The sequence below is a fragment of the Protopterus annectens genome, chromosome 7.part1, assembly GCF_019279795.1.
Source record: "Protopterus annectens isolate FY-2018-M chromosome 7.part1, PAN1.0, whole genome shotgun sequence".
Classification (NCBI taxonomy): Eukaryota; Metazoa; Chordata; order Ceratodontiformes; family Protopteridae; genus Protopterus; species Protopterus annectens.
Window position 1 is genome coordinate 183,254,556 of NC_056740.1, and position 27,298 is coordinate 183,281,853.

The following is a 27,298-nucleotide window of genomic DNA, read 5'->3' on the forward strand; positions in this document are numbered from 1 at the left end:
TATATATATATATATATATATATATATATATACACACACACACACACACACACACAGACACACACACACACACACACACACACACACACACACACACACATATATATATATATATATATATATATATATATGAGGGGGGGCAAGTTCTCAGATTGATTTACCATCTCTTACACTACCTACTGTTACATATAGAGAGGGTCAGCATGTGAATCATTAGACTGCCTGGCAAGGTGAATGCTAAAAGAATATGGAGCAATCGAATTTAGACTTTTGCACTGAATCTAGCTTCCTTTCTTTTATCCAGTTATTTCTTTTTTTTTCATTTACAGTTTACCACTGTTTGAGAATCCCTCATCTGTATTCCCTTTACTGTAAGCCACCTACTGAATGTGAGACTGTACAGTTCCAAAAGAATCAAGTGTATGGCTACCTCTGCTGGTGTAGATGAATAAAACCCTGACAATGGCCTGGACAACATGATTTTCAGTAGTGTCTTCGGCACTGGTGGAGCTGGCTGAGGTGAGAGAGAAATGGTCAGAATATGCCTGCTGACCTCTCTCTGGGAAGGTAGGATCTGGGAATGTGCTGGGTCTCTCGTGGAAAACAAGGAGCAGAAACTAGCAGCATAATCTGATTAGCATGAGGGCAGGGAATTAGAGGTTTGCGTTACTGTGGGGGGGGGGGTGACCCCTCATCACTTCCACTCCATACCTCACATGAAATAATTGAGTGATGTTAGCACATTGGTTGATATGCTGCCTCCCTTTACCAGTCAGTGAACAAATGGCTGCAGTGTGATGACCCATTCATGCCTACTCCTCTGCCCAGTCACATGGCATTCATAGGTCACAATGCTGTAAAGTCAGCCCATCTACAGAGCGGAGACACAACCGGCGAAGGGACATGTCCAGAGCATGCTCCCATGTGCATTGGCCCCTGTGGAAGGAATGTGCACTGAGATATGGAGAGAATCAGAAATCAGAGATGGCTGACCCTGCAGACAAAAATACATGTCAAACAGCAAAACAGCTGAAAGGGGTTGTTCTTTTGTCTCATCTCAGTTAGATTTCAGATTATCTTCTGGTAATGTCAATATTAGGAATTGTTTTTACATGCTTATCTAATATGGTTGTTTACATTGTTTTTGTTCACATGCATTGATTTATATAGGTATGGCTATACGTTCAATAAAAATAGGAATTATGGATTATTTAAATGAATGTTATTTTGGGAATGTTAAAAATTATGTTTCTGACCGCTTAAGGGAATGTCATAATGAGGAAGTACAACATTTAAAGTTTTTTGTAATGAAACTGGTTGCATGTAATGCTTGACAAGTTTTGAATTATAGAAGAAAAAGTTGGAAATAATGGAGGCTACATACATTTTGAAATTCAAAACCGTGGCACCTCATGGATTAAATCTCAAGATACCTTTGGGGCTTTGTTGTGATAGATTAACTGGATAATTATTATGCTGTCCTGATTGATTTTAAGTGAAGTTTTTCATTATTGTTTATAACTTCTTGAACAAATTTCTTAACTTGCAGTCCTAAAGTTTAATAAAGCCTTTTTATTAGAATTTTTTTTCTGTTTTCATAATTATTTCATTATATTTTGGTTGTTTTTGCACATGTCAACCCCCTCCCATAATAATAATAATAAGAAAAAAGCAGCCTCTGGCATTGGGGAGCAATGACCAGGTTGCTGTGATTTCCTCTATGTCTTCCTCCTTACTCTGCTTGTAGCTAATCCAGTCCATCAGTATTCATCGTGGTAAGTTGGGGGAGGAAAAAATGGACAGGAGAACTTAGAGATTTAGTAGAAAAAGCTGCCACAGGGCCAGAAAAAAAAAAAACTCAGCGTAACATCTAATCACTGAGAGAAAAGAACTCACAAAATATTTCTCTAGCCCCATCCATATTTCCTCTTCCGTCAAAACAGCAAGCAGTATCAGCTCATGGTATATGGTCAATGCTGACAGGGACGACACTACTAAAGTATATTTGATGTGGGTCCTAGGTCCTTTTACCTGCTTTCTGAATGGCCTAAGGTGATAGAGAGCAGAGGGGCACCTTTTTATGCATTATTTATTTATTTTTTTAATTTTAATTGATTTTTTAAGCTTTTTTTCTGTCAGATGTTTAAAAAGATATGTACAAGCCCTCCCTACTTCTTCAGCTTCCTGGCTGTCAAGTCATTTGTCTACTTCTGTGAATGACCTAATATAATGATGTATAAGGACTGCAGTAGCATTACTCAGCAATATTAACAAAAAAGTCCAACCAGCAATTTAGTAAGTCATACGTGTATTGCTTTTACAGTTGAAGACCGCCCCTCCTCGAACGGTTTCCTTCTGAGTTTTTTATGCCTCTTGCAAAGTGTCTGTCTGGTTAGCAGTCTTCCTCTGTTGGGAAATTATACAACTTTAAAGGATGACAAGTAAAGCTTTTCCATCTCAGTTTGGTAACTGAAATTATTTTGCTACATTTTGAGCGATGCATGGGTCTGGTGGTGAAACTGGGTGGATAACATTGCCTGCTAATGAAGGAATAGGAGGTCTTTCTTGGTGAGTTCCCTTAGTAAGAGACATTGGATTAGTTGTGAGTTGTACATAACTTGAATGAAGAAACAGTGGCTATAGAATTCAAAACTTTTTGACCATATCTACTATGCTTACCGTTAAGGTGTATTTCTGAGTTAGATACTGTCTTTGGGTACTACAGCAGTATCCTGTCTTGTCTTCATCATTTGGGTACTACAGCAGTATCCTGTCCTGTCTCCATCATTTGGGTACTACAGCAGTATCCTGTCCTGTCTCCTTCATTTGGTTACTACAGCAGTATCCTGTCTGTCTCCATCATTCACACTATTGGAATGAAGCAGAGTGTTTGTAGGGTGAGGGTGTTATATGAACAGCAAGGTCATCTAAGTTATTCTTACCTGTCAGCTGTCTTATTCTTACCTGTCAGCTGTCAGTCTGGAGTAAATGTAACTTGGAATTTGTCTTCTGCATGAGGGTTGAGGGTAAAGCCCCACCCCTAAGGAAATGGCCCTCAAAACATTACTTTCAATGATGGTCAGATAGCTGGTATCAAAGTTAGGATTTACACTAAATAGTCTGTGTTTTCTCTTAGCCTGTTTCACACATTATTGGATTCCCTTCACCTCTGTTTTCAGCAAACAACTTAATAGCAAGGCTGGTCTATGCATCTGCAGCCTTTTTGGTAAAGAAGTTCTTCTTTATGATATTTCTAATTAATCGCCTTTTTTAAAATTGTGTCCCTTGTATTTGTTTGACTCTTTGTCTTCTTATAAAAGCTATTTGTAGCCCTTGAATTTTAATTTTGTAAAGGTCCTTGGAAATTGTTGTCATGGCCTGTCACTGTTCTCCAGGTTGTAAATACTAAGCTTCTTTTTTTCTCTTCATGCAAACTGGGATATGCACTCTATATCAGTTCTGTTGAGGTCCGCTGAATATCCGCCTTGCTGTCTGTTGTCATCAAATTAGTTTTCAGGTAAAACCTAGTGTTTGTCAGCGTCCACCTAATCTGCATCCAGAACATCATCACTGAAAATCTGCTTACTTCTCATAATCATTGTCATATTCAGAGAAGAGTGAGAAAGTGGAAGTTGCCCTTTTTTATCACTTTCTCCCTCTTCTCCAAGTCTGTGCAATCTTGGCAATACATATGTATGTATGTATGTATATATATATATATATATATATATATATATATATATATATATATATATATGTGTGTGTGTGTGTGTGTGTGTGTAAGAACGAATTACCACAGCATCAAACATCAAAACGACAAGACCAGAATGCTGAACATTCAAAGTAACGAAGCCTCACCTCAGCAACTCTGCTGGAGAAGCATTATTCTCCTGCACTATAGCCAAATTATGGAACTCCCTTCCACCCTCATTTATCTCTGTAACATCTTGCACCCACTTCATATCTTTACTAAAAGCGCACCTAAAAACTTGCAGAATATGCCCTTGCAACTCCCCCTCTAATAGCAGCCACTCCACCCACCCACTACCTCTCTCTGCACCCCACTAACTACTATGATTATAGCAAGCCCGGTTGCTCATTAACCTAGCTACTTACTATACAGTAAGAACTTCTTATTGCAAAAATTGATAATGTCTGTTATGTACTTCACAAACAACATTGTTTCAGTTGTCTACTGATGAATTATGTTCTATATCTGTAACTATGTTCAACATCTGTCACTATGTTTTAAACTTGTATTTATGGTCTACAGCTGTTTTACAACTTTGTTTTAATCTTGTATTATGTTCTCCAGCTGTAACTTCTTCTTCTTCTTTCGGCTTTCCTGGTTAGGGGTCGCCACAGTGGATCACCTGTCCGCTCATGATTGGCAGTGGAGTTTTACGGTGTTGAGTTTCCAGCCCGATACCCAACCTTCCACGGAAGGGACAAACACGCATACACTCATGCCTAAGGCCAATTTAGAGTGTCCAGTCCAACTACAGCATGTCTTTGGGATGTGGGAGGAAACCGGAGCACCCGGAGAAAACCCACGCGACCACAGGGAGGACATGCAGACTCAGCACAGGAGGCACCCCAGCCAAGGATTGAACCAGAGAAGTTCTTCAGTTGTAACAGTGTCCATAATTTTCTTAAATGATATGTTTCTCAACTTGTATAATGTCTGTAACATTTGAATTCTCCACGAGCCTCTGCTGAAAACGGACCTGCATCCAGTCGGACTCTCCCGGTCAACAAATGTAAGTAAATAATAAATAAAATGTCAGAACACCAAACAGACATGCATCAGGCTAATAGTGTACGACACCAAAAATGTAAGCCTTTACAGGACAGCAAGCCTCCTTGCACCCCCCACACCCCCTGCTAATTATGTATAAAACCTGTCTCACTGCATCTGGGAATGGGCAAGACCCCAAACTCAGCTGTATTGCGATCTCGCACAATACCTCACTTGCGCTGTCCGATGTTCTGACTTTCACTGATGTGAGACTTCATTATTTTGAACGTTCAGCATTTCAGTCTCCTTGTTTTGACATCTGATGTTGTGGTAATTCTTTCTTTTGATAGGGACCCATATGTATATGTATATAGATAGACAGATATACATATACAAGCATCACAGCTTGCTCAGCACACCTGGGATGGTCTTGTTATACTATGCAAGTAAGATAACAAATAACCGTACAGACTTTCTTTTTAAACTACATAGAGGGTTATGATTGGGTCACTAGTCATAACCAGCTTATTATGTGTTTAAGATATGGACGCAAAGAAATTCATCTCTCAGGCAAAGCTTGAGAGGTGAATCTTGGCATCCATTTCAAGAACACATAATAAAGGATTAAGATCAGTGACCAAACCATGATTCTTTTTAGTGCATGGAACTGGAGTTGCAGAAAAGGAAAAAAAAAGTACTAATTGTTTTGCTATTTTCTTATTTTACAGAGAAAGTCAGGGACAGATTACTGGCAGAGACAGCAGGCAGAGAGAAGGCCACTTTTAGTTCTGCTACTATAGTTTCCTGTCCGGTACTGGCAGAATTAACTGCCTAGCATGATACCCAAGCTTAATAAATGAAGTAGGGATGCTTAACATTTTTTAAGATGTAGGTCTTGCACTATAGAAGTGCTTAACTGATTTGTCTTTTTCTATATATCAGAGAGTAATCACTGCACTCCATTCACTACAAGATACTGATTTCCCTCGTCACTAAACCAGTCAAGCCATCACTCCACAAATGGCTAGCAAAGTAACTCAAAATGCTATGTAAAATTAAAAAGAAAGCTTAATCCACTAGAAAAAGACCCCCCCCACACACACACACAGGAAAACGAAGATCATTTCATAACTTAAGAAACCTAGCCAAAAAGATCAAGAGAAGACAAAAACGAACCTCCTAACTACTTCTCAACACAAAATTCTCCACATTCAAAAGAATTTCTAGAGACTAGAAAATAATATAACTGCAGGAAGTATAATAAAGACACGAACCAAAGCAATACTATGCATACCCCTTCTGGGCATCTTACCCTACATGACTTCCTGCTGGAATTTTCCATCATACCTATCCCCACTCCTCCTACAAATAATCACCCACACACCCAAAAATAAATTATTTCTGACTCTCCTCCATTCTGTTTCAAAGTAGTAATCACCAGAGTCATTAGCAAAACACTTGACAACATCCCTATAGACCCATGTCAGGGAAGTGATGGCCTTCTTCCATGATTCATCTCCCATTTGGGAGTATCACATCCTTACCCTATTTAAAACATCTCTACATTTGCCTTATCAAAGGAATTATGGCACAAAAGAATGGAAAATAACCAAGATCATGACCTTTCCAAAAACATCTAACCTCTCCTTAGCTAAAGATTTCAGACTCATCTCAGTCCTTCTAACTCTAGGGAAAATGTTAGAAAAATAGTTTATTAGCAATGAACCACCACTTACAATCATACTGAATCCTTTCACCCCTACCAACTCCACTTCTGATCTGGTCAGAGCATAATGTCAACAGTCTACACCATAACAGATGACATCCTATGAAACAATATTACAAAGGGAATCTTCATAGACAACCAAGGCCTTTGATATCAGAGACCACTCCCTTCTGCTAGAATCCCAATCAGTGAAGGGTTAAGTTCAGAAGCAACACCATGCTTTTCAGGCATTAATAGTACTCACCTCCCAAATCAAACAAGGCCATAATACTTTGTTGTATTACTTTATACATAAACTATACATATTGCAGAACTGATGTGGTGAGAAAATCATTGTTACAGAATATAGCAAGATGAAGGAAACTTGACGGTCTTAATATATTATTAAAAATGTATGCACACCCAGAAGGTTGTTTACTTTATTTCTGCAATATATTCAGTCAGACTTCAAATATTGCATTTGGTATATAAAGAAAGAAAAAAGTAGAAAGAAGGGATAGTATGGTGTATAGAGGAAAGGGGGAATAAAGTAGCACTTTAACCCAAGATAGGAAGATGAAGGGACAAGAGGAAAATACTGAATGGTTAGAGGATACTTGTGGATGTAGCCAACCATACTCCATGTATGCCATTGTGTATGCTTTTGGAAATATTTTATTTTCTACAATGAAATGAATTAAGATGTCAAGTTTAATAAAAACAGTGGGATATTTTCTATACTTTTATTAAATTATAGCCTTTGTTAAACTGTTTTTTTTTTAATTTCAGAAGATCAAGCTGATTAAATAGGTTTCTTATTCAAGTGTTTCAGTTCAAGAGGTTTGTTTCAGTATTGAAAAGATATGCTGCTAAAAATATACACTATCTATAGTGGTGGTAGAGGGCGCTACCTACACTTGAAGTTGATAATGCAGGTGTAAAAATTCTGCCTATGCTCCTCAAGTTATGTTATTTTAATTGCTCCTCCAATCCATGTGCAAGGCGCAAGTTATCTTTGCAAATCAGTTTATTTTTTCCCCAGATTTCTTTCCATTTTTTGCTTTTGTCAATATACATACTATGTAACACTGTAAGTAAATGGAAAAATGAGATTATCCCATCATTTGCAGAATTTATAAATACGGTCACTGCTTTGTGTCATAAAGAAATGTCTGATATTAAGAAAAAAAAACAAGCAAAATAACCAGAAAATATAATTACTGGATAAAATTGTGCTCATTAATACAAAAATATTAATCGGGTGGCCACGGTAGTGCAGCGGTTAGCGTTGCCGCCACACAGCAAGAGGTTCTCCAGTTCGATCCTCGGCTGGGGTGCCTTCTGTGCAGAGTCTGCATGTCCTCCCTGTGGTCGCATGGGTTTCCTCCGGGTGCTCCAGTTTCTCCCACATCCCAAAGACATGCTGTAGGTGGATTGGATACTCTAAATTGGCCCTAGGCATGAGTGTGTGCATGTGTGTGTCTTCCGTTGAAGGTTAGGTGCCGGGCTGGCAACTCGACACTGTAAAACTCCACTGCCAGGTGATCCGCTGTGGTGACCCCTAACTGGGAAAAAGCCGAAAGAAGAAGAAGAATACAGAAATATTAATCAATGTTGTCTGATCAGTTTATGGCTATTTAATAAATTTTAGTAATGTATATGGTAAGAAATCATGTAGACACTTGCATAAATAGTTATTTGATTTATTATGTTGATGTATTTGCTCATGTATATAAAACGTCAGTCCTCCAGGACAGAGATGAAAATAAATTCATCTCTGCTATCTTCATTGATAAATCTAAGGTATTTGATACTATTTCCCATCTTAAATCAATCCAAACACTTTTTCTCCTTATTTTTTCTTCCATTACAATTAACTATTTCTCCAGCTATCTATGAAATCGTACTCGGTCATTAAAATGGCACTCAACTATCTCTCCCTGTTTGCCAGTCACTACAAGAGTCTCTCCAGGCTCAATCCTTGGTCCCCTTCTTTTTACCCTCTTGAAAAATAATCTGCATACCAGCTCCTCCCATGCCACTCTTGCCCAATATGCAGACGATGCTACTCTTATCTGTACTTCTTCCTCTACATCTTCACTATAGTCTTATTACCTAGGAATCATTTACCTCCTTTGAACCATGCCCCGCCCAGTCTCAATGCCTCCTAAATCCAAACAAAACTAAATTAATGCTTTTCACCCATAGGACATACTCATTTGAAATGTCTACCTCCTCAAGTCTTTCCCTCTTCCAAAAATATTCAAATAGAGGCAGTTTATAATACAAAACTATTAGGCATAGTTATAGATGATCAGCTTAAATGTGACATTCACATACAACATTTTATAAAAATAATTCATTACAAGCTAGTACAAAACTAAATTAATGCTTTTCACCCTTCGGACATACTGATTTGAAAAGACTACCTCCTCAATTCTTTCCTTCTTCCAAAAATATTCAAATAGAGGCAGTTTATAATACAAAACTATTAGGCATAGTTATAGATGATCAGCTTAAATCTGACATTCACATAAATTTTATAAAAATAACTCATTACAAGCTAGTCTTTCTTTATAGATCCTCTATCTTTCTCTGAATGCCCTGAAGAACTAATGGCCACTTCCTACCTTCTGTCAAATCTACTCTAGGCCTCTCAAATTATTAAGAATATAATATAACTCAACTAAAAAAAAAAACTACAACAATGCTACAACTAAATTGCTAAGTTTGCTCCCAATATGCTAAATGCAACTCACCACTGTGTTATCCTTACAAAATGACATTGGCTGAAATTCCCAAACTACTTAATCCTTCCTCAGCTAATGTTTGCCTATAATATATTCTACTTTGCAAATAAAGACCCTTACCTTAACTCTTTACTAAAGTAGTATACTCCCCCAAGATCTCTTCATTCCTTGTTATTGTCAAGAAATCTTATAATACTTTCAGGGACTCTCTATACTCCATTATACATCAAAAATATGAAACTCCTTTCCTGTTATCAGCCACCAAGTATCATCTACTCATACCTTTAAAAGCAAACTAAAGACCTTCTCCTCATCTCTTGAGACTGCTCCTGCCTCCCTGGATGGTCCAACTCTTATTCCTTACTTTTATGTCTACATCTCACTAAATACTACCTTTTCATACCCCTAGAGAACCTCCTGGCTTCCCAATCTATTATTCTACTCACTTTGCTTTCATTACTCCACCTATTTCATACTCTTCTAACCATTTCCTCCTAAAACATACTTGCCTCATTGCTTTTTCCTCTATGCTATTCCTCTCTCTACTCCCCGCTCACCTTTCAATTCACTCAGCTACACCTCAGTCTTCGATCCATCTGATTTCACCTCTTCATCCCATCTTCCTAAATGAATCATTCATATGTATTGTACTAAATTATGATTCACAGTGCTTTCTGCCATTACATTTTCAATATTTATTGTTTATTTTAAACACTTATTGCATTTTATTGTAATGCAGTTTATTGTACTTTGGTATTGCATTTTTTATTTTTAAAATTCCCTGTATTATTTTACATTTACTGTATTTTGATTAGTTCTTCAACATATTTTTATTTTCTTCTTCTTATTATTATTATAGCCTTTTTTCTCAGGACTCGGGTCTTGTACAGCCCAGTCAAACTATCCCAGCAAACAAAGGTGCCTGTGTAACAGCATTGTGTTGCTTGCTGGGGGAAATATTAACACAGTTGTTTCACCTGTGATAACTCATTAACACCTATGTAATATGGAATGTCACATCTCTAGCAGCCAACAGAGAGCTTGAACTCCAAAGCATTTTCTGAAAAATAAACTTAAAAAGCATAAGATATATAAATTTAAATATTTTCTGAATAGTAAAATCTATTAAAACTAGCAATGTTACCAGTAAGAAGTAACCAAATGATAAAAGTCAGCGGATTCATGGTCTTTCCATAAATACTATATTATGTACACAAACCCCAAATTATATTTTTTGCTAAACTTTCACAAATTTTCATATCTTGGAAACTGTGCAACCTACACAAATATTGTTAGAACAGCTTTGTTAACCAGAAATAAGCTTTCACATGACAGCAAGAAATTCTTTTGAGTGCATGTTTGAGATATTTATAGAAATATGAAAACATATGCTTAACCGTAAAATTAACAACATAAATAATAGTGAATATCTCTCAAAATGTGCAGCTTCTAGTGCAACTATGAAAGATAGTTTTCTTCAACATCTATAATTTCACCCTGATGTAATGTAACAGTTTGTAAGTCACTTTGGTTTTTGAAATATTAAGTACATATGGAAATATTGTTTATTTTTATAACTGCTAACAAGCAACTAGAGATATCTCAAGTATAATGTGATATAAATGGACATTGACAATGAATTTCCCTGTCTCCCACCATAGCATATCACACCATGCCCCTCAATAACATGTAGGGCTCTCAGTTATGAAAAATAGGAACACAATATGAAAATATGAATAATAAGTGGCAAATAGTGTTTAATTTCTCTACTACAGCCCATCCGAGATTAACAATCTTAGTGTCATTTTGTTAATAACTCCTTGCACTTTCTAATGCTGCCTATTATTAGCTGGTAAGCTACTTAGTTAAAGAAGCCAGACATCAACAAGGTTTGGACTTTATAAGGAGCTATGGGTGTGAGCTGGAAATATACAAAAAATGTGTTTCAGGCTTGAATGAGTTCAGTGTTCAGTTGACTTGTTCCTGGCCAACAGAGTAGCCTCTGACCCTGCCCTAATGGAAATGCTGTACATTCGCAAATCAAAAGGCACTAGAGTCAATCACTCTAGGGATCTCAACCTAACATGTGACATTAACATGTTGGAGAGACAGATACATCTCCCAGAGATTGCCACTCCTCTGGAATAAACTCCCAGTTCATGTGAAACAGCACTCCTCAATGACTCTATTCAAGAGTAATCTAGACAATTGGATGGGAGACTGTAAATTCATCCTAGGATTGGCACCTATATCCCTCATGGACAGGGGCAGTCAGTACTGATCATAGACTCTCTCTGCAAATAACGACCATCTAACCAAGGTCAGTTAGGGAACACAGGTATGACATGGCTAGGATTGTAAAGGCCCTAGGGCCATTAGCCTAGTAACCTCCTATGAACCTATGACCCTCCTAAGAAAGTCATGTAAATGAGTCACTAATGAGCTTTTGTTCAATGTGGCTCTTTCATGTCTTTAAATCACTTATTATCACTGTAGCACTACTAGAACTCACCAGTGAAGCACCAGTAGCACCATTTCTATAGTTTCTATAACAACCCTTATGTCTTTTCCAGGCAGTGACTGAGATACATTGATTTACATCAGCTCAGTATATCAATTAACAAACATAACAAATAAATAAGTAAATAAATAACAAATATTCAAATCCACTTTCAAATGCAGGTTAGCAGGGTCAGTTGTAAAACTTCAAATAAATACCTTTGCAAGGCAGTCCTGGGCTTAGTTAGTAACCTTTGCATTTATGTAGGTTGGTGCTACTTCTGACAGTTCAGGAGGGCAGGGATTCCATCATTTGTTTTTTTTTCATTGTTTACCCCCCCCCCCTTCATTTAACCAGGATCGGGGAATGATTAAGTCCTTAGAATCACGTGTTGCATAGCATGGCACTGCAAACAAAAGTCTGTGTAGTGGCATTACTTCTTCTAATTCATGTACTGTATAAAGAGTAAGGATATAAAACAACACAGCAACATATGTATCTACGAGGCAGTTAAGTTCCTATTGGTACACGCCCTTCCCTTCCTACTTATGTTGCTTTTTTTGTCACAAATTCTGTGATACCCCTTCTTCTTGTGAACTGCACTGTAAGCCAGGCCTCCTCTTGGGCTCAGGACAGACAACATATGTGCAGTTTATCCACTCTCCTAACAGCTCATCTGAAGTAGTACTTTCTAACATTAACAATAGATCCTAAATATGTTAACTGGTGCAGATTAGAAAACAAACTCAGTGGACTAGTAAACCTTGTTTCATTATTTACCTGTTTGTTCATGAAAATATAGATGACAGGATTGTAGAAGGCAGCTGTCTTGGCAAAGAAAGCAGGAGCAGTCATGAAAACGGGGCCAAAGTCAGATCCCTTGTGGGTGAAAATGTAGAATGCAACAAAAGCATATGGTAGCCAGCACACCAGGAAGGAGATGACCATGATATACACCATACGGGTGACTTCCTTCTCGGCTTTCTGAGTGGTGGCAGACTCCTGCTGCTGAGCGGCAGCCTAGGAAAAAAGAAAGAGAGCTTTAAACCACATTTTAATTTATTTGCTGCAATAATATTAACCTAGTGCCAGCGTTTTATTTATTTATTTATTTATTTTGCTTATAGTCTTCTAACTAGCAATGTTTTCCTCTTTCATTTAAGTAATCCGTTAAATGACTTCCCCAGTGCTCTTTTTATTCTTTAAGCCCCAGCTGTTATTCTTAGTTGGAACCTGAGCAGTACTAAACTGCATGTGGAGCCTACCTTCTAAACCAGTGCATTATTTCAGAGAAGGAAGACACTACAGATGTCATATGATTTGTACCAATGTACCTCTTAGAAGTTCTGGTATTAATTTATGCTGCAGTTTATGCCATTATCTCATTTCTCTGAATAATGCTTATTTTACTTCCATCACTGAACTGAACTAAGGGCAAAGCCTAATATTCCTATGTGGCACCATTGAAGGACTGCCAGTGTCCTCCCTTTCATGGAAGGTAAACATCCTGTGAACCAATTCGTCTTTCTTCCCTCTGTATTTATAATGTCTTTTATGAGTTTTGGAGATAAAGTTTAATACACTTAAGAGGAAATGTAGCACAGATACTAATTTGCTCACCTATGAAGCAAAAGCTCTGTATTGCTCATAAGATATGACCTTGAGCAAGCTAATCAGTTTCTCTGTCTCACAGTACACTCCTCAGTGTAAAGCCAACATCCTTAGTGAGCCTACCTGGGAAAAAAGTATAATATAAATCAATAAATGGCAATAGCCCAACTATAATAAAAGGTGATGTGCAAGTAATCCCAGTCTACAAAAAATATCTTCATGTTTGCATCTTCATGCATGAAAAGATATGGTCTCCACATGACACATCCCTTCTATTTTTACTTTTCTAATATGGGGCCATTACTTCAGTCATTACTGTGCATCTTGGCAGTAAGTCAATTGGGTCTATATCTATAACCTTGCAAGTTTACCTTACTGTAAATTACATCACCTACAGTGAACTGGAGGCCATTGCCAACCTTTTGGCTGACAGGTTCAGCTCAAATTTCTCCCCCCACTCGCCCTGATAGTCCAAAGGAAATACAGCATAACACAATCCCCCCAACCAGTACTAGGGAACAGGTCATCAATGCACTTTTCAAGGCCAAAAAGACTGCATCAATGGGCCCCTGATAACATCCCAGGATGGTTAATATATTGCATGAAACATGACCTCTCTGGTCTACTTGAATCACTTTCCAACAAGCGCCTTCAGTCAGGTTTTGTGCCCAAGGAATGGAAGGTGGCTACAGTCATTATCCTGCACAAAAGGGGTCGGACCACTGATCTGTGTAACTACAGCCCCATAAGTCCTATCAGCCTCATATGTAAGACCATGGAAAGAATCATCATGGACATGATAAATGAGGTAACGTGCAAATGTTGGACCATCACAGTTCGGCTTTGTTAAAGAAGGTCATGCCTATTAAATCTGGTGAACTTTTTTGTGAGGGTCACCAAAGCATTGGATGAAGGTAAGACTATGCACATAGCTTACCTTGAGCTGGCCAAGGCTTTTGATACAATACCCTACTCAGGCATTATAGGCAAGTGCATTAATTTAGGTATAAACCCTTTTATCACCTGCTGGACAGCCAACTGGCTCACTGATAGGACTCATAGGTTCATAGGTTCATAGGTTCATACTAGGCTATCTGCCCTGGGGCAATTATAAGCCTAGCCCGATTCTGTATGGCTTACACCACCCCTTGATTTGAGTATACTGTGCCCTTTTTAAGGTTTAGTTTACTGTGCCTCTGTCTAATAGTGACACGGGAGTAATCCCTGGGACAAACCTACAATCCCCCATCCACCTATCGAGATTCTTCTTGAAGAGATTCAGTGAGGTGCTCTGCCTCACATGAACTGGAATTCTATTCCACAGCGAAGGGAGCCTCTGGGTTATGAACCTGTCCCTCCAGCAAGTTCTATTTATTTCTGTGCTGAGGTTCAAGTTCCTCGAGCGTGTGGCTCTAAGAGATTTAGATTTACTGAGGTGGAGCATGTCCATTAATTCTGGATTTGACATAGCTTTGTATGTCAGGCATAGATCACCTCGAAGTAGGTGGTATGCAACTGAGTAGAGCTGGAGTTTTTTTAACCGAGCAGCATATGGCATCTGTTTGAGACCCTGGATCCTCTTGGTGAGATACTTTTGGGGTCTCTCTAATTGCTGCAGGTGTCGGGTAAGGTACATCCCAAAAGGGGCATTGTATTCTATGATGGGCCTGATGAGGGATGAATAAAGGGGCACGATTACCTCTCTTGATCTAGATGTGAAACCCTTCGTGATGAGGTGGGCTATGTAGAAGGTCTTTCTAACCACTTTGGCAATGTGGTTTTCAAAGGAGAGATTGCTATCAACTTGGGTCCCCAGGTCCCTAATAACTTTCTCTGTACTTAATGGGTTTCCGCCTATGTGGTAATTTGTGGGCACATTGTTTTTGCCAAAGGGTATGACTATACATTTTTTGGCATTTAGCTTTAAACCATGGCACTGGCACCAGTTATCTGTCTCTGTGAGACCTTTTTGAAGGATGTTTGTGTCAGCTGGAGAGTCGATTATGGCACCCAGTTTGCAGTCATCTGCAAACTTTGTGAGCCATAGTCCTCCCACATTTGCCTGTACCTCGGAAAAGTATATACTGAACAAGAGTGGCCCCAGGACAGAACCCTGTGGGACGCCACTTGTGACCGGTTTCGAGTCTGACATGGCTCCAGCAACTCTCACTCTGTGGGTTCTGTCTTTGAGCCAGTTTGTGACCCATCTTGTGACATAGGGGTTTATATTTAAGCTGGATAGCTTATCTATGATGCCCGAGTGGGGTATTGTGTCAAATGCCTTTGCAAGGTCCAGATAAGCTGTGTGGACTACCGTCCTTTCATCTATGGCTTTGGTGACTGTTTCGAAGAAGTCAACCAGGTTCAAAAGGCAGGATCTGCCCTTGACAAAGCCGAACTGGGTAGGATCTAGTGTCTGTAGGTCCCCAATGTCTTTGTTTATGAGCTCCATGATGATCCTCTCCATAGCCTTGCAGACTAAGCTAGTCAGGCTTATGGGGCAATAGTTTCCAGGGTCCGTAGAGGCTCCACCTTTGTGGAGTGGGACCACTGTTGCTGTACGCCATTCTGTGGGCACATATCCTGTAGTGAGGCTGAGATTGTATAGCTGTTTTATTTGAGGGATTAGTTCCTCTTGGAGTTCATGTAGGACGCAACCTGGGACGCCATCTGGTCCCATGGAAGCAGTGTTTTTTGCTTTGGAGAGGGCAGCCTTCACCTGAGCATCAGTGATGTTTGGGAGGCAGCCCTCTGCCGGGATAGATACTTGCTCTTTTGGGGGGGGGGGTGGAGAAGTTTGCACTGAACCTGTCTGCCAGGATATTGGCGATGTCTGTGGGTTCAGTGTATTTTTTGTCGTTTAGAATCAACTCAGAACAAGTCTGGGAGTTGTATCCCAGGTTCCTAACATAACTGAAAAAAGCCTTATGATTGTCTTTGGTGTCCTGTGCAATTTTTCTCTCTAAGCTGGCCTTGGAGGATTTTATGAGGGACCGTAATTTTTTGCTAGTACTGATCAGAGATGCCTTCCCTATTAGGGATTTTGCTCTATCATGTAGTAGCTTCCTCCTTCTGTTGTACAGTTTATTTATGGCAGGGGTCCACCAGACTGGATGCCTGCCTTTGGATGATTGGGTCTTGGTTTTGTTTGGGATAGCATGATCCATGCATTCCTGGAGATGTCCGTAGAATGCGTTTATATAGGATTCTGCAGTTTGGGCCATAGTTTCCACTGGCCCTGGGGCCTTGAAGGATTCCACTTTGGTTTTGAGAAGTGAGAAGTTCGCTTTTGAGAAGTTTTTCACTGTGGTTTTCTGGGCTGGGGTGGGGTCGGGATGTGGACATCCAGTGAAATTAATTTATGGTCTGATCTTACCAATGAGGGATATACTTCTGGTGTGGAGCATAGAGTCCCCATGTTGGTAATGATCAGGTCTAGTATGTTGTCCCCTCTTGTGGGAGTGGTGACTAGTTGTTCCATAGCATTTGAGTTTATAATTTCCAGGAACCTTTGGGCTAAGGTGCTGGGGCTTGAGTAGTGCTCCCAGTCAATGTTTGGGTAGTTGAAGTCACCCAATATAATGGTGTTCAGAGAGATCTTCATGTTCTCCAATGTTTTCAGGAAAGCCGAGTGGGATTCCTGACTTTGAGAGGGTGGTCTGTAGGATGCTATAAACTGAAAAGCAGTCTTGCCCACTGTTAGTTGCACATGGATGGTCTCAGATACTTTGTGCAATGCCACTAACCTGGAGGTGTGGATATCCTTGATAAATATGGAAACTCCCCCTCCTTTTGTGGTTCGGTCCGTGTTTTGGGGCCGAAAAGCATGATATGAGGTATAGCCTGGTAGTGCTTGGGTGCTCTCTGGAGCCTTGAACCAGGTTTCTGTCACTGCACAGATATCGATGTTCTCCATACTGAGGAGAGCTTCGAGTGCATGCATCTTGAGGTTAAGACTTCTAGCATTAAGCAGCATTACCCTTAGTTTCTTGTTTCTTGTGCTGTCTATGGGGGCGGGTTTGACTTTTGAGCCTTGCCTAAAAAAGGCACTATGGGGGTGGCAAGAGGTCAAAATAGGTGACGCCACCTCCACCAAGAGGCCAGTCATTAATGGCATCCCCCAGGGCCTGGCACTGGGACTGCTCCTTTTTGGCATTTATTTCTATGAAATGGAAGCAAATACTAAAGGTTTATGGCTGACTAAGTTTGCAGATGATTGCAAGCTGGAGATTATCATTGACTCCCCTGCAGACACTAACATTCTTCAAGAAGATCTATCTCTGACTAACAAATGGTGCCAAAACCATGGTCTTAAACTCAATGCTAAGAAATGCATAATTGAACCATTTGGGAAGGCAGCTATCCTGGATACTTACCATGTTGATAATGCACCCCTAAGAGTCAACCCAGTAGTCAGGGATCTGAGTACGCATGTAGACCGTAGCCTTACCTTCAGTCGCCATGTGGCCACAGTTGTGAGGAAATCCTTTTATCTTGTGCAGCTTATAAGTAAGAGCATGCCATCTAGGTCAAAGAGATCATTATCCCACTGTACTCTGCCCATATCAGACCAATCATAGAGTACAATGCTCCCTTTGGTATGTACCTGATCAAGCATATACAGCAACTAGAGCGACCTCAGAGGTTGCTTACAAAAATAATGCAAGGTGTAATGAACCTTCCTTATGCAGAGCATCTTAAAGTCCTTTTTCTCTACTTAGTCTCCTATAGATTGCTGAAGGGTGATCTATGCATGGGTTACAAGGCATCTGAAAACTCCACACTTCTGAATCTCCTACATATTCATAAGTCAAAGAGTACCAGAAATACAAGGTCTAGGGACCTGATGTTTGTCTGTGACTTAAACAGAACAAGTCGGAGAGCCAGATATGTGTCCCAGAGACTGCCCCTCCAATGGAACAGGCTTCCCATCCATGTGAAGCTAAGTTATCTATTACCCAGTTTAAGCACAACCTAGACCAGTAGATCAGGAATAGAAAATTTACACCAGGCCTGGCACTCATGTCCCTTGTGGACAGAGGTAGCTTATGAATGCCTGACCCTCAAATGTCCTATTTGGATACAGGACATCATTATTCTTTTGAGAAAACTTAGCTAGGCCTAGAAAGGCCCCCTGGGTCGTTAGCCTAGTAACAGTCTATGAATCTATGAATCTACGAGTAAGGGGTAAAAAAAAGCAATAGGCATTGTAAGTGAAAGAATTTGTTTACCTGTCCTTGAGTATGCCATGTGCCAGTAAGTAGGTAGTCATGTGACTAGCCCTCTGCACATAAGATTGGTGACTTGTGCCACACAGTACTATGGCAAACATGACAACAAGAATGCTTCCCAACATAAACATTATTGTACATATACACCTGCAATCAGAAGAGAGAAATTAATCAAAGAAATAAAATACAAAAGTGTTACAAATGAAGCTCCATAAGACATTTACAGAGGGAGAACACCTTCCTGTTTTCTGCTGTTGATGTCTCGCACGTACCATTATATTTCCCAGCCCTTTTTTATCACTTTTCATATGTAAACCTTAAAACATCTGCTAAAAATATGTAAAGAGTCCAGGAATCATTGTACCTGCAGACTATATACTCTTTCCTGGGTTGTTGATTCCCCAGATACATTTTTATGTATTTCACTGTATCATCTCTATTTTCTTCTTGCTTAGGCAACTTTTAGTGATCAAAAAAAGTTTTTTTTCTGCCCTTGCCTTGTGAAACAGATTAGAAATTTAGGATTTCAGAACCAAAAGTGTCATCTTATAACCATCTGTTCTTATTTTACTATTACTGTTATTTTTATTAATGAGTAACAAGCAAATACTAAAGAGTAATATTTTCCTTTCATCTCTCTCTCCCTCTGTGGTATGATCTTTGGCAAACATTTGTAGAGCAAGCATCTTGTCATTTGTCTAATCACTACCATAAGTGATTTGAAGATCACCTTCTCTGATGACATACATCAGCTATCTAAGCTCAATCCACGATTAGTCACTGCTGTATTCATAAAGGTGCCCTATTGTCTATGTCGCCAATAATGTCAATGTATTCCATTCACCCTTTCCATTTATCTCATGCAGATATTTGCACATTTTAGCCATAGGCCTTTAGTTCTTGTATTTGATATGCACTAGCTGAGATTATAGGCACAGTACATGAATGTGTCTACATAATGATCTCACCTTTATTCTTCTTGTTTTATTAAAGATTAGTATTCAAGTTTCCCACTCCTTTTGTACTGCATTCTATCTGGCTACTAGTATTCAGTTTGAACTGGAGGCAGTGGTGCATGAATAGCCTAGGAAGGGTAAGTGCCTAGATGGATACATCCTAACTTAGTGACAACTGCCACTCAAATCCATGTTTTTGTGGACAGCATTACAATTTATAGTAATGGCTACATTTTCGGGATGTGATAAAGGACTCTATTACCACACCAGATTCTGCAGAGGATGTCTATACATTATGAAAAGCAGGAGACAAAATAGAAATATTCCCTGCTCTGAAATGATTGTGCCAATTACTTTCACAACTTTCTTTCACGCCTAAACGTTCCTTACCTTGCAAGACATAGTGATGTAGTTTTTAGAAAGGTATTATTGAATACCATCTTCTGAATCTAGGATTAAAGTGTCAGAACTATGGATTTTCAAAGGAGGAAAAGTCTTAAGGGATCCAAAAATCTATTACTTTCATGAAAAAGTATTTAAGAAATCACTGAAGCAAGTGTCACTGTTATATGTTGGGTTTAGGAATGATTAGGATGTGGCAAGGGGAAAATTAAAAGAAACTATGAAAATGGTAACATTAGTGTGAGGTAGACAGAATCGGATGGCAAATGCAGTGTGTAGCACACATGGGCAGATGTGATGGATGCCCACCTACTTCCAGTACTATCTCACCTGTCTGCTTGCAAAAACTGTACCTTATATTAATTTTGTGGACTTTTTTCCCAAGCCTGTAGAAGTATAAATTATTATTTTTAGTATTTTTGCATTTATGTTGCTTCCTTGTCACATTTTGTATGATATGCATTTATTTATATGCACTATTTCTTTACATGAGCTTTTACCTGATTCTTTTCTTTTAAATGTGCAGAAAAATAAATGGCACTGTGTATGACATACTTAGGAAAAGGGAGGTTGTCTAATGGGAAGCGACAACATCTTGTTTTCTAATTCTTTTTTAAAGGTTATACCCACCTCTTTCACTGTGCAGACAAGTCGTCCATAACAGAAGAAAATTATGATTAGAGGAATAAGGAAGTGAACAACAAACATGTAGATGACAAAGGACTCATTGTTGACTTCTGGCTTTAAGGTGTAGTAATCAATTCCACATGAGCACTGCATGCCCTCTGGAATATACCTAGAAACAAACACACATTTCAGGGTCATGAACGTAACTGTAAGTCATTTGATTTCTCAGTAATATTATGTAATCTTCACATCTTCACCCCCCCCCCCCCCCCAATGGCACAGCTTTTATACTAGTTTGTCCACTGTGGTCCTCACAGCTGGAGGAAACTTGTAAACATGGGAACAGTTTTTGTGTGACTTACAACAATGTGACATAACATACTGTGGTACAAACTGTCCAGTTACACGTGTGACTTACAGCTAGCTATATAATGTAACTGCATAGGTAATCACTGACAACTAGCAGTTGAATCTTAATTTATTCATTTATTCTTTTATTTTTATTGCCTTTGTTTTTCAGGAAAGTCTGACTGGTCTCCAAAAAAAAAATCAGCAGAGTCTTGGGGAGAAAAGCTCCATAAACAGAAATATGATGTCACAATATCAGTTAGCATTTATACAAGATTAGATGAAATATTTACAAAGCAAATGTATTCAACAAAATCCATTAAGTGACTGACATACAGCTTATACAAGTTATGCAGTTATAAGTATAAAGATTAACTTTGAGTGTGTGAAAAAGAGGAAGGACAGTAAGTACCTCTTAAACAAGCTTGTGAGTGATACATGTGAGAGTATAATAAGGTCAGATGAAGGACAAACTCAATTCTACAGCAGGATGAGTATAACAGAAACATAATAAAGTTTAAAGTTATGAGGAAAAGAGAAAGTTGAGAGCGAGTCAGTGGGGAAAGAAATTTAGTAGGAGGAGAGCAAAGAAAAATAAAGAAGTATTTAGTTTGGAGAAGAATAACAAAGATAATAGAGACAATATAGTTGGACGTGAACGTTTATTATAGAGGTGGGATGAGGCGACAACGCTACCGCAGCACCACCACTGCAGTGTAATAAAGCGACAGAAAGTAGTCAGGTAAAATGCTTTAATCCAAAAGTAAATACTGTAATCACGAACAAATCAACAAAAAAAACATTAACACCTCCAATATTACGTTTTCGTTTGAAAAGACTTCATCAGATGTGGGCTAGGTACAAGAAACATTAATTTATATGTTAAAAGAAATGACATCATTAAAAACTGACCAATCACAGTAAAATTTCCTAATAGTTTAAAACACATAAAAGTTCATTTAGAAAATCCATGAATCCACATAGCTGTGTATAAATCATAATTAAATAACTAAATATCATTCAAGGTGTGAATGAATAAATAAATAAATAAAAAGGTTTTTCATGTGAATTAAGAACTTTTTAAGACATGAAATGCTTGATTAATGTTAAAACTTATCCTACACATCCCTGTACTAGCCATTAAATAAATTACATCTAATAAAAACTAAAATAGAGAGAGAAAAAAATGTCATAGTGAATGAATAAATAAAAACTGTGACCAATACACACAGTTAAATCAAGATATTTATATAATAACTGTTTAAAAACATTTTTGTATATATGTATATGTTGTGTTGAAATACATTAAAATCCATTAAAATACATAAGTACATTGAGACATCACTTATTGTAATAAATAAATCTTATAGTTTAGCTGATCTCAATTTGAGCAAGGGAGCTATTGAAATATATTCATTCAACCCTGGCCACTTGTTGGCTTACAGAGTCAACTGCCACCAAAGCTCCCTATACTCAATTTTCTCTTCCCACAACCCCCCACGTCCATCTATTTTTATTTTTTCTATCACAAAAAACAAATAGCGGGCTTCTGATCATTCTTGTTTATGTTTATACAGGGCATTGTTCTCCTTTCCATTCTGAACATCATACATATGCTCATATATCCTTCTCTTAAGCCTACGTTCTGTTTTGCCAATATAGCATACCTTACACACCAGGCACAAGGCCAGGTATACAAGCCCACTAGAATCACAGTTACTAAAATCTTTACCTTTTAATGTTATATTCCTACTTACTACAATAACTTCCTCTTTATTAGCAATCCATTCACACTGTGGACTGTGGCCACATTTGTAGGTTCCAGATCTCTTGTAACTATTCCATATTCCGACCTCATGGTTCACTTCCATTAGATTTTTATTTACTTTTGGATTAAATCATTTTACCTGACTACTTTCTGTCACTTTATTGTTTCATCGGACCTGGGTACCTTTTGTGTTTACTAGTTGATTTTTGGTACCTTTTGGATATGCTTTTGGATTATATGCCCCAAGTTTAGTTTTTTTGGTAGCAAGTAAGTTTTGTGTGGATGAGAAATGAATAAAAAGTGATAGGAGGAGGTAAGATAGCATTAAAATTTCCGGGGGGGGGGGGGTTGTCAGGAAAGTTTGGCTTTGTAAAGAAATCCAAGGTTTTGGTGAGTTTTCTTGATGGCTAGTGTAATGCCTTGGCTATATTTTAGGCTTTCTTTTACTGTGACTCCAAGCAGGTTTGTATGAGATACTGTTTCTATTATGATGTTGTTTGTAGAGGTAATGTTGAAAGCATGTTTCTGTGCTAACTTCTGCTTAGATGTAAAAAGCACTAGTTTGGTTTTCCTTGCAGTTAATAGTAATTTAGAGTTTTGTAGCCAAGGCTCAAGGAAGGAAAAGGATTCTTGGAGGTAAGCCTTAGAAATGTCAGGACCCACTACAGCAAGTCCTGAAACACAGAGACCCAATAGCTGATTATAGTAAGTCTGAGATGGCCACTTCTTGGAATATTCCTTTTTCTCTGAGGTACGGTGATCTCATAGTTGATATATGTATGTATATATATATATATATATATATATATGTATGTATGTGTGTATATATATATATATATATATATATATATATATATATATATATATATATTTGTGTATGTAAATAAGTGTGGGAGTGTGGGGCCTTGTCTTCCACATCAGGGGGTGTAGGAGGCACTTGACCCCCTACAAAAATATTTAAAGGAGAAGAGCAAGTTTTGAGATTTGCTCTTTTCCTGAGTTTTCATTATTTTTTTCTTCATCTTATAGGCACTCGGCTTTTCAACTGCTGACATTTCAATAGGGAACTTTTCTTGGGTCATGTCAAGCAGTTTTGAAAGCTATGGTGCTGCAATATAAGATCAGCAGCATCTGCATACTGAACAACAGAATCAAGTGTGGTGGTTGTGTGAAAATTATTGGTAAAGATGTTATAACTATATGTTGTAAAAAGTTATAGGGTGTATAACTGATCCCTGAGGGACTCCAGCAAAGACTGATAGGATGGGGGGGGGGGTCGTTTTCCATTTTACATACTCTAATCTGTTAGACAGATAGCTGTGGTATCAGGAAACTGATGACCAGCAGAGGCCTAAGAAAGAAAGTTCATGAAACAGTCTGTTTCTTGCTCTTCTGTTGAGTTTTTATGGCATTGATAAAGCTAATGCGAGTTGTGATGGTGCTGTGAAATGGTTGAAAGGTATGCTGTGTGGTGAGAGGAGATTCTTGTTTGTAAAATGAAAGAGGAATCAAGAATGGATGCATTTCTGTAAAATATTTTGTAAAGGTGATAGAATAGCTATGGGTCAGTCAGTAGTTGGAGAAATCTGTAGAGTTCTCACCTTTTTTGTAGTGGCATTGTGTGTGATTTCTTCCAGAGGGAAAGGACATAGTGTCTCTGATAGAGCAATTTACCAATATGGAAATAGGGTGTGGTAGAGCCTAGGCTGCAATTTTGAGATACTTATATGAAAGATTATCAGCTGCTGGGTCATTAGTTTTCAGCTATAGAAAATGTTTCCTGATAGTTGAGGTTGAGGCAGGATAAAAGGAGAAAGGAGTATACAGGATGTCTTGAGTTGGAGGGACAGTGAAGGTGGTGGTAGGATTATCTTTGAGTAGGAAGATGACTAAGTGGGTGATCTTAGTCTTGAATTGTGTACAGAGTCTAAATTTGAGGTTGCGGTTTGTGAGGGTGTGGTGGTTTGCCCAGAGTGAAGTAGATTTTTCATAGATGACCAAAACAGTTTGGGATTTTATGATAAATTAAACTGCTCATAATGTAACTGTCTCTTGGTTGTCCTTGTGACATTCCCATGCCAGTAATCAAGGAGCCTGACTCCTCACCACTGACACTGGAGAGGGACATGCACTTTGAATACAAATAGATATACTCAGTATTTCCAGATACAGACCTCTCTACATCAAGCACAGTTTCCCTTAAGAGTACACAGGGAACACACTCAGCCCAGGGTCTGGATTTCTCTATATCTGTCTCTCTCTCCAGGTCCCCAGAAAGACTCCCCACTGGTCCAGCTGTAGGCTTAGGTCCTCTGCCAAGTGTCCAAGCCAAGTCCTCCAGCACTCTCTCTGTAAACCCAGTGCTTTGTATCCCTGTCTCCCGTAGCTGACACACACATAATGAGAGATTTGATTTTTCACACACACACACACACACACACACACACACACACACACACACACACACCTGGGAAAGGCTGGCACAGATTTACCTGCTGTGCCCCCTTCTGACCATAGTATAAGGTAGTTATCACTGCCACCAGGCACTCCACAATCAGCTACTCTAAGGCCCTTAACAAAGGCTGTCCAATTATACTATGCAATGGTAATACTAATATAAATGGTAGTAGTTGACCAAGACAGCTAGGCCTTCTGGAGTGTCCAACACAGTGTCACCAAGTTAATTTAAGCACTCTCAAAGGTTACATACTTTCTATAAGGACCAGCCACAATAAAAGTTTTAATATATTTAATAATGAAAATTAAAAGAACAAGAAAATACTAAATATATATTTACAGTAAACCACAGAGTTCCAAAAAAAATCTTGCCTTTTTCCCACTTTTCTGAGATTTAAAAAAGTTCAAGTTACAGGCTTGCTGTTCTTGAACTGTTTTGTAAGTTTCTGTGAGGCCATTTTTGCTTGGGCTAGAGGAAAGTCTCTCTGTTGATCACTGGCAGTGAAAAACATTGAGCTGCTTCCCTGCCCCCCGTGGGAGTGGTTACTGACTTGAAACTGTAGTTTTATTGGCCAAAAGGGGTCATTTCCAAAGCTCCTTCATCTTCCTCTCTTAAAACCTAGTTGCCTCGTGGTTTTGGAGTCTTTTCAGGCTTGTTGGCTGTTGGTGAAGCACCCACCAAGAGGAGAAAATGCTGAGAGAAGAAAGGAGCCACTTTTGAGATTTTAAGTATTTTTCCTCTGTTTATTTGATAAGTTTTTCTGCATAGCTGCCTAGTTTGAGCATTTTCTGGCTTGTTAAACTTGATTTCTGCATTAGTAGCTGTATATAGAGCACAACCAAAAGCTGTTTACTGAATTTCCTGTTTGCACTTAATTTTAAAATCATTTTTTTCTCAAAACTTGCATATTTTCTGTCTTTGACCTAGCACTATTGTGTGGGGTCATTTACTGCACTGTTATAACTTGATATTACTTGTAAACCTCTGCTATCTCTGAAAAAACAAAAACAAAAAAAAAATCATGCTTTTTTCCCAGTTTTCTGAGATTTAAAAAAGTTCAAGTTACAGGCTTGCTGTTCTTGAACTGTTTTGTAAGTTTCTGTGAGGCCATTTTTGCTTGGGCTAGAGGAAAGTCTCTCTGTTGATCAGTGGCAGTGAAAAACATTGAGCTGCTTCCCTGCCCCCCGTGGGAGTGGTTACTGACTTGAAACTGTAGTTTTATTGGCCGTTTTGGGTCAATTCCTGGCTCTTTCCAGCCCCTGCTATCAAGCACGCTTTAGAGTGCTTTAGCGCGGAGTTGCCACTAGAGCAGCATCGGGCAGCGCTGGTTTAACAAGGTTAAACTTTTCTGGCTCCATAAAGTCTGTTCTTCATTTTTTCCCTTAGAACTGCTCTACTAGTAATCTAAACAGTATATCCCTTAACTAAAAAGCGCAGCACTTGTTCCTAAAAGCTTTTACTTGTCTTAAAAGCATCTTCTTTTCAGGTTTAGCACTTCTGTATTATACAAAGTCCCTCACTAGCAAACCCCCCCCAGGAGTACCCACTTCCTTACTAAGTCCTCTCTTATTCAGTTACACCCCTAACTTCTAAATTTCTCTAGCATGTCGAAGGGCCAGATGCTGGCGTCCTCTCCTGTCCAGTTGGTGAATTTGGGAATTTTGAGGCAATGTTACAATTGCCTCATGTACACTGACAACCCTCTCCTCCTCCCACATAACACAAATACTTGCGAGAGATGCAGCTATTTAGCCAAACTGGAGGCTGAGCTCTCTCAACTCAGGACTGGCAAGACCAGATAGGAGGAGAAGGCAACTACACACACCACAAAACCAGTCTCACATAAAGTTATCACAACAAGAAATCAAATACATAAACACACAAAGTCATACTCGGAGGCTCTGAGCAAAAATTTACCCAAACAGCAGAGACCTCCAAAGCAGACATCCAAGCAACTGCCACCTCATGACACACCACAGGCAACACATAAACCACAAAATCAGTGTGCAAAGCAGTCACAGCCCTTAAGGCCAAATACAACACCAAACATACTTGTCATAGGTGACTCCATAGTCAGACACACTGACGTCCCACTCACCAGGCTGAAAAAGGAGAGGGTCACAGTAAGCTGCCTATCGGGCACTAGAATCCGCCACATAACACAAGCACTCGGGTCACTCCACAGCAAGTACAAATATGACACA

General features: G+C 38.9%; 1 protein-coding gene across 1 annotated transcript in view; it reads right to left on the reverse strand.

Annotated features, from left to right (window-relative positions):
* RHO (rhodopsin) overlaps nucleotides 1-27,298 on the reverse strand; it is a 106,622-nt gene that overhangs the window by 22,723 nt on the left and 56,601 nt on the right. Inside the window, exons 3-4 of the mRNA XM_044078452.1 lie at nucleotides 20,524-20,689; nucleotides 12,474-12,713 (exon numbers count right to left, since the gene is read on the reverse strand). Coding sequence (XP_043934387.1) covers nucleotides 12,474-12,713; nucleotides 20,524-20,689 — 406 coding nt within the window. The remainder of the gene's footprint in view (nucleotides 1-12,473; nucleotides 12,714-20,523; nucleotides 20,690-27,298) is intronic.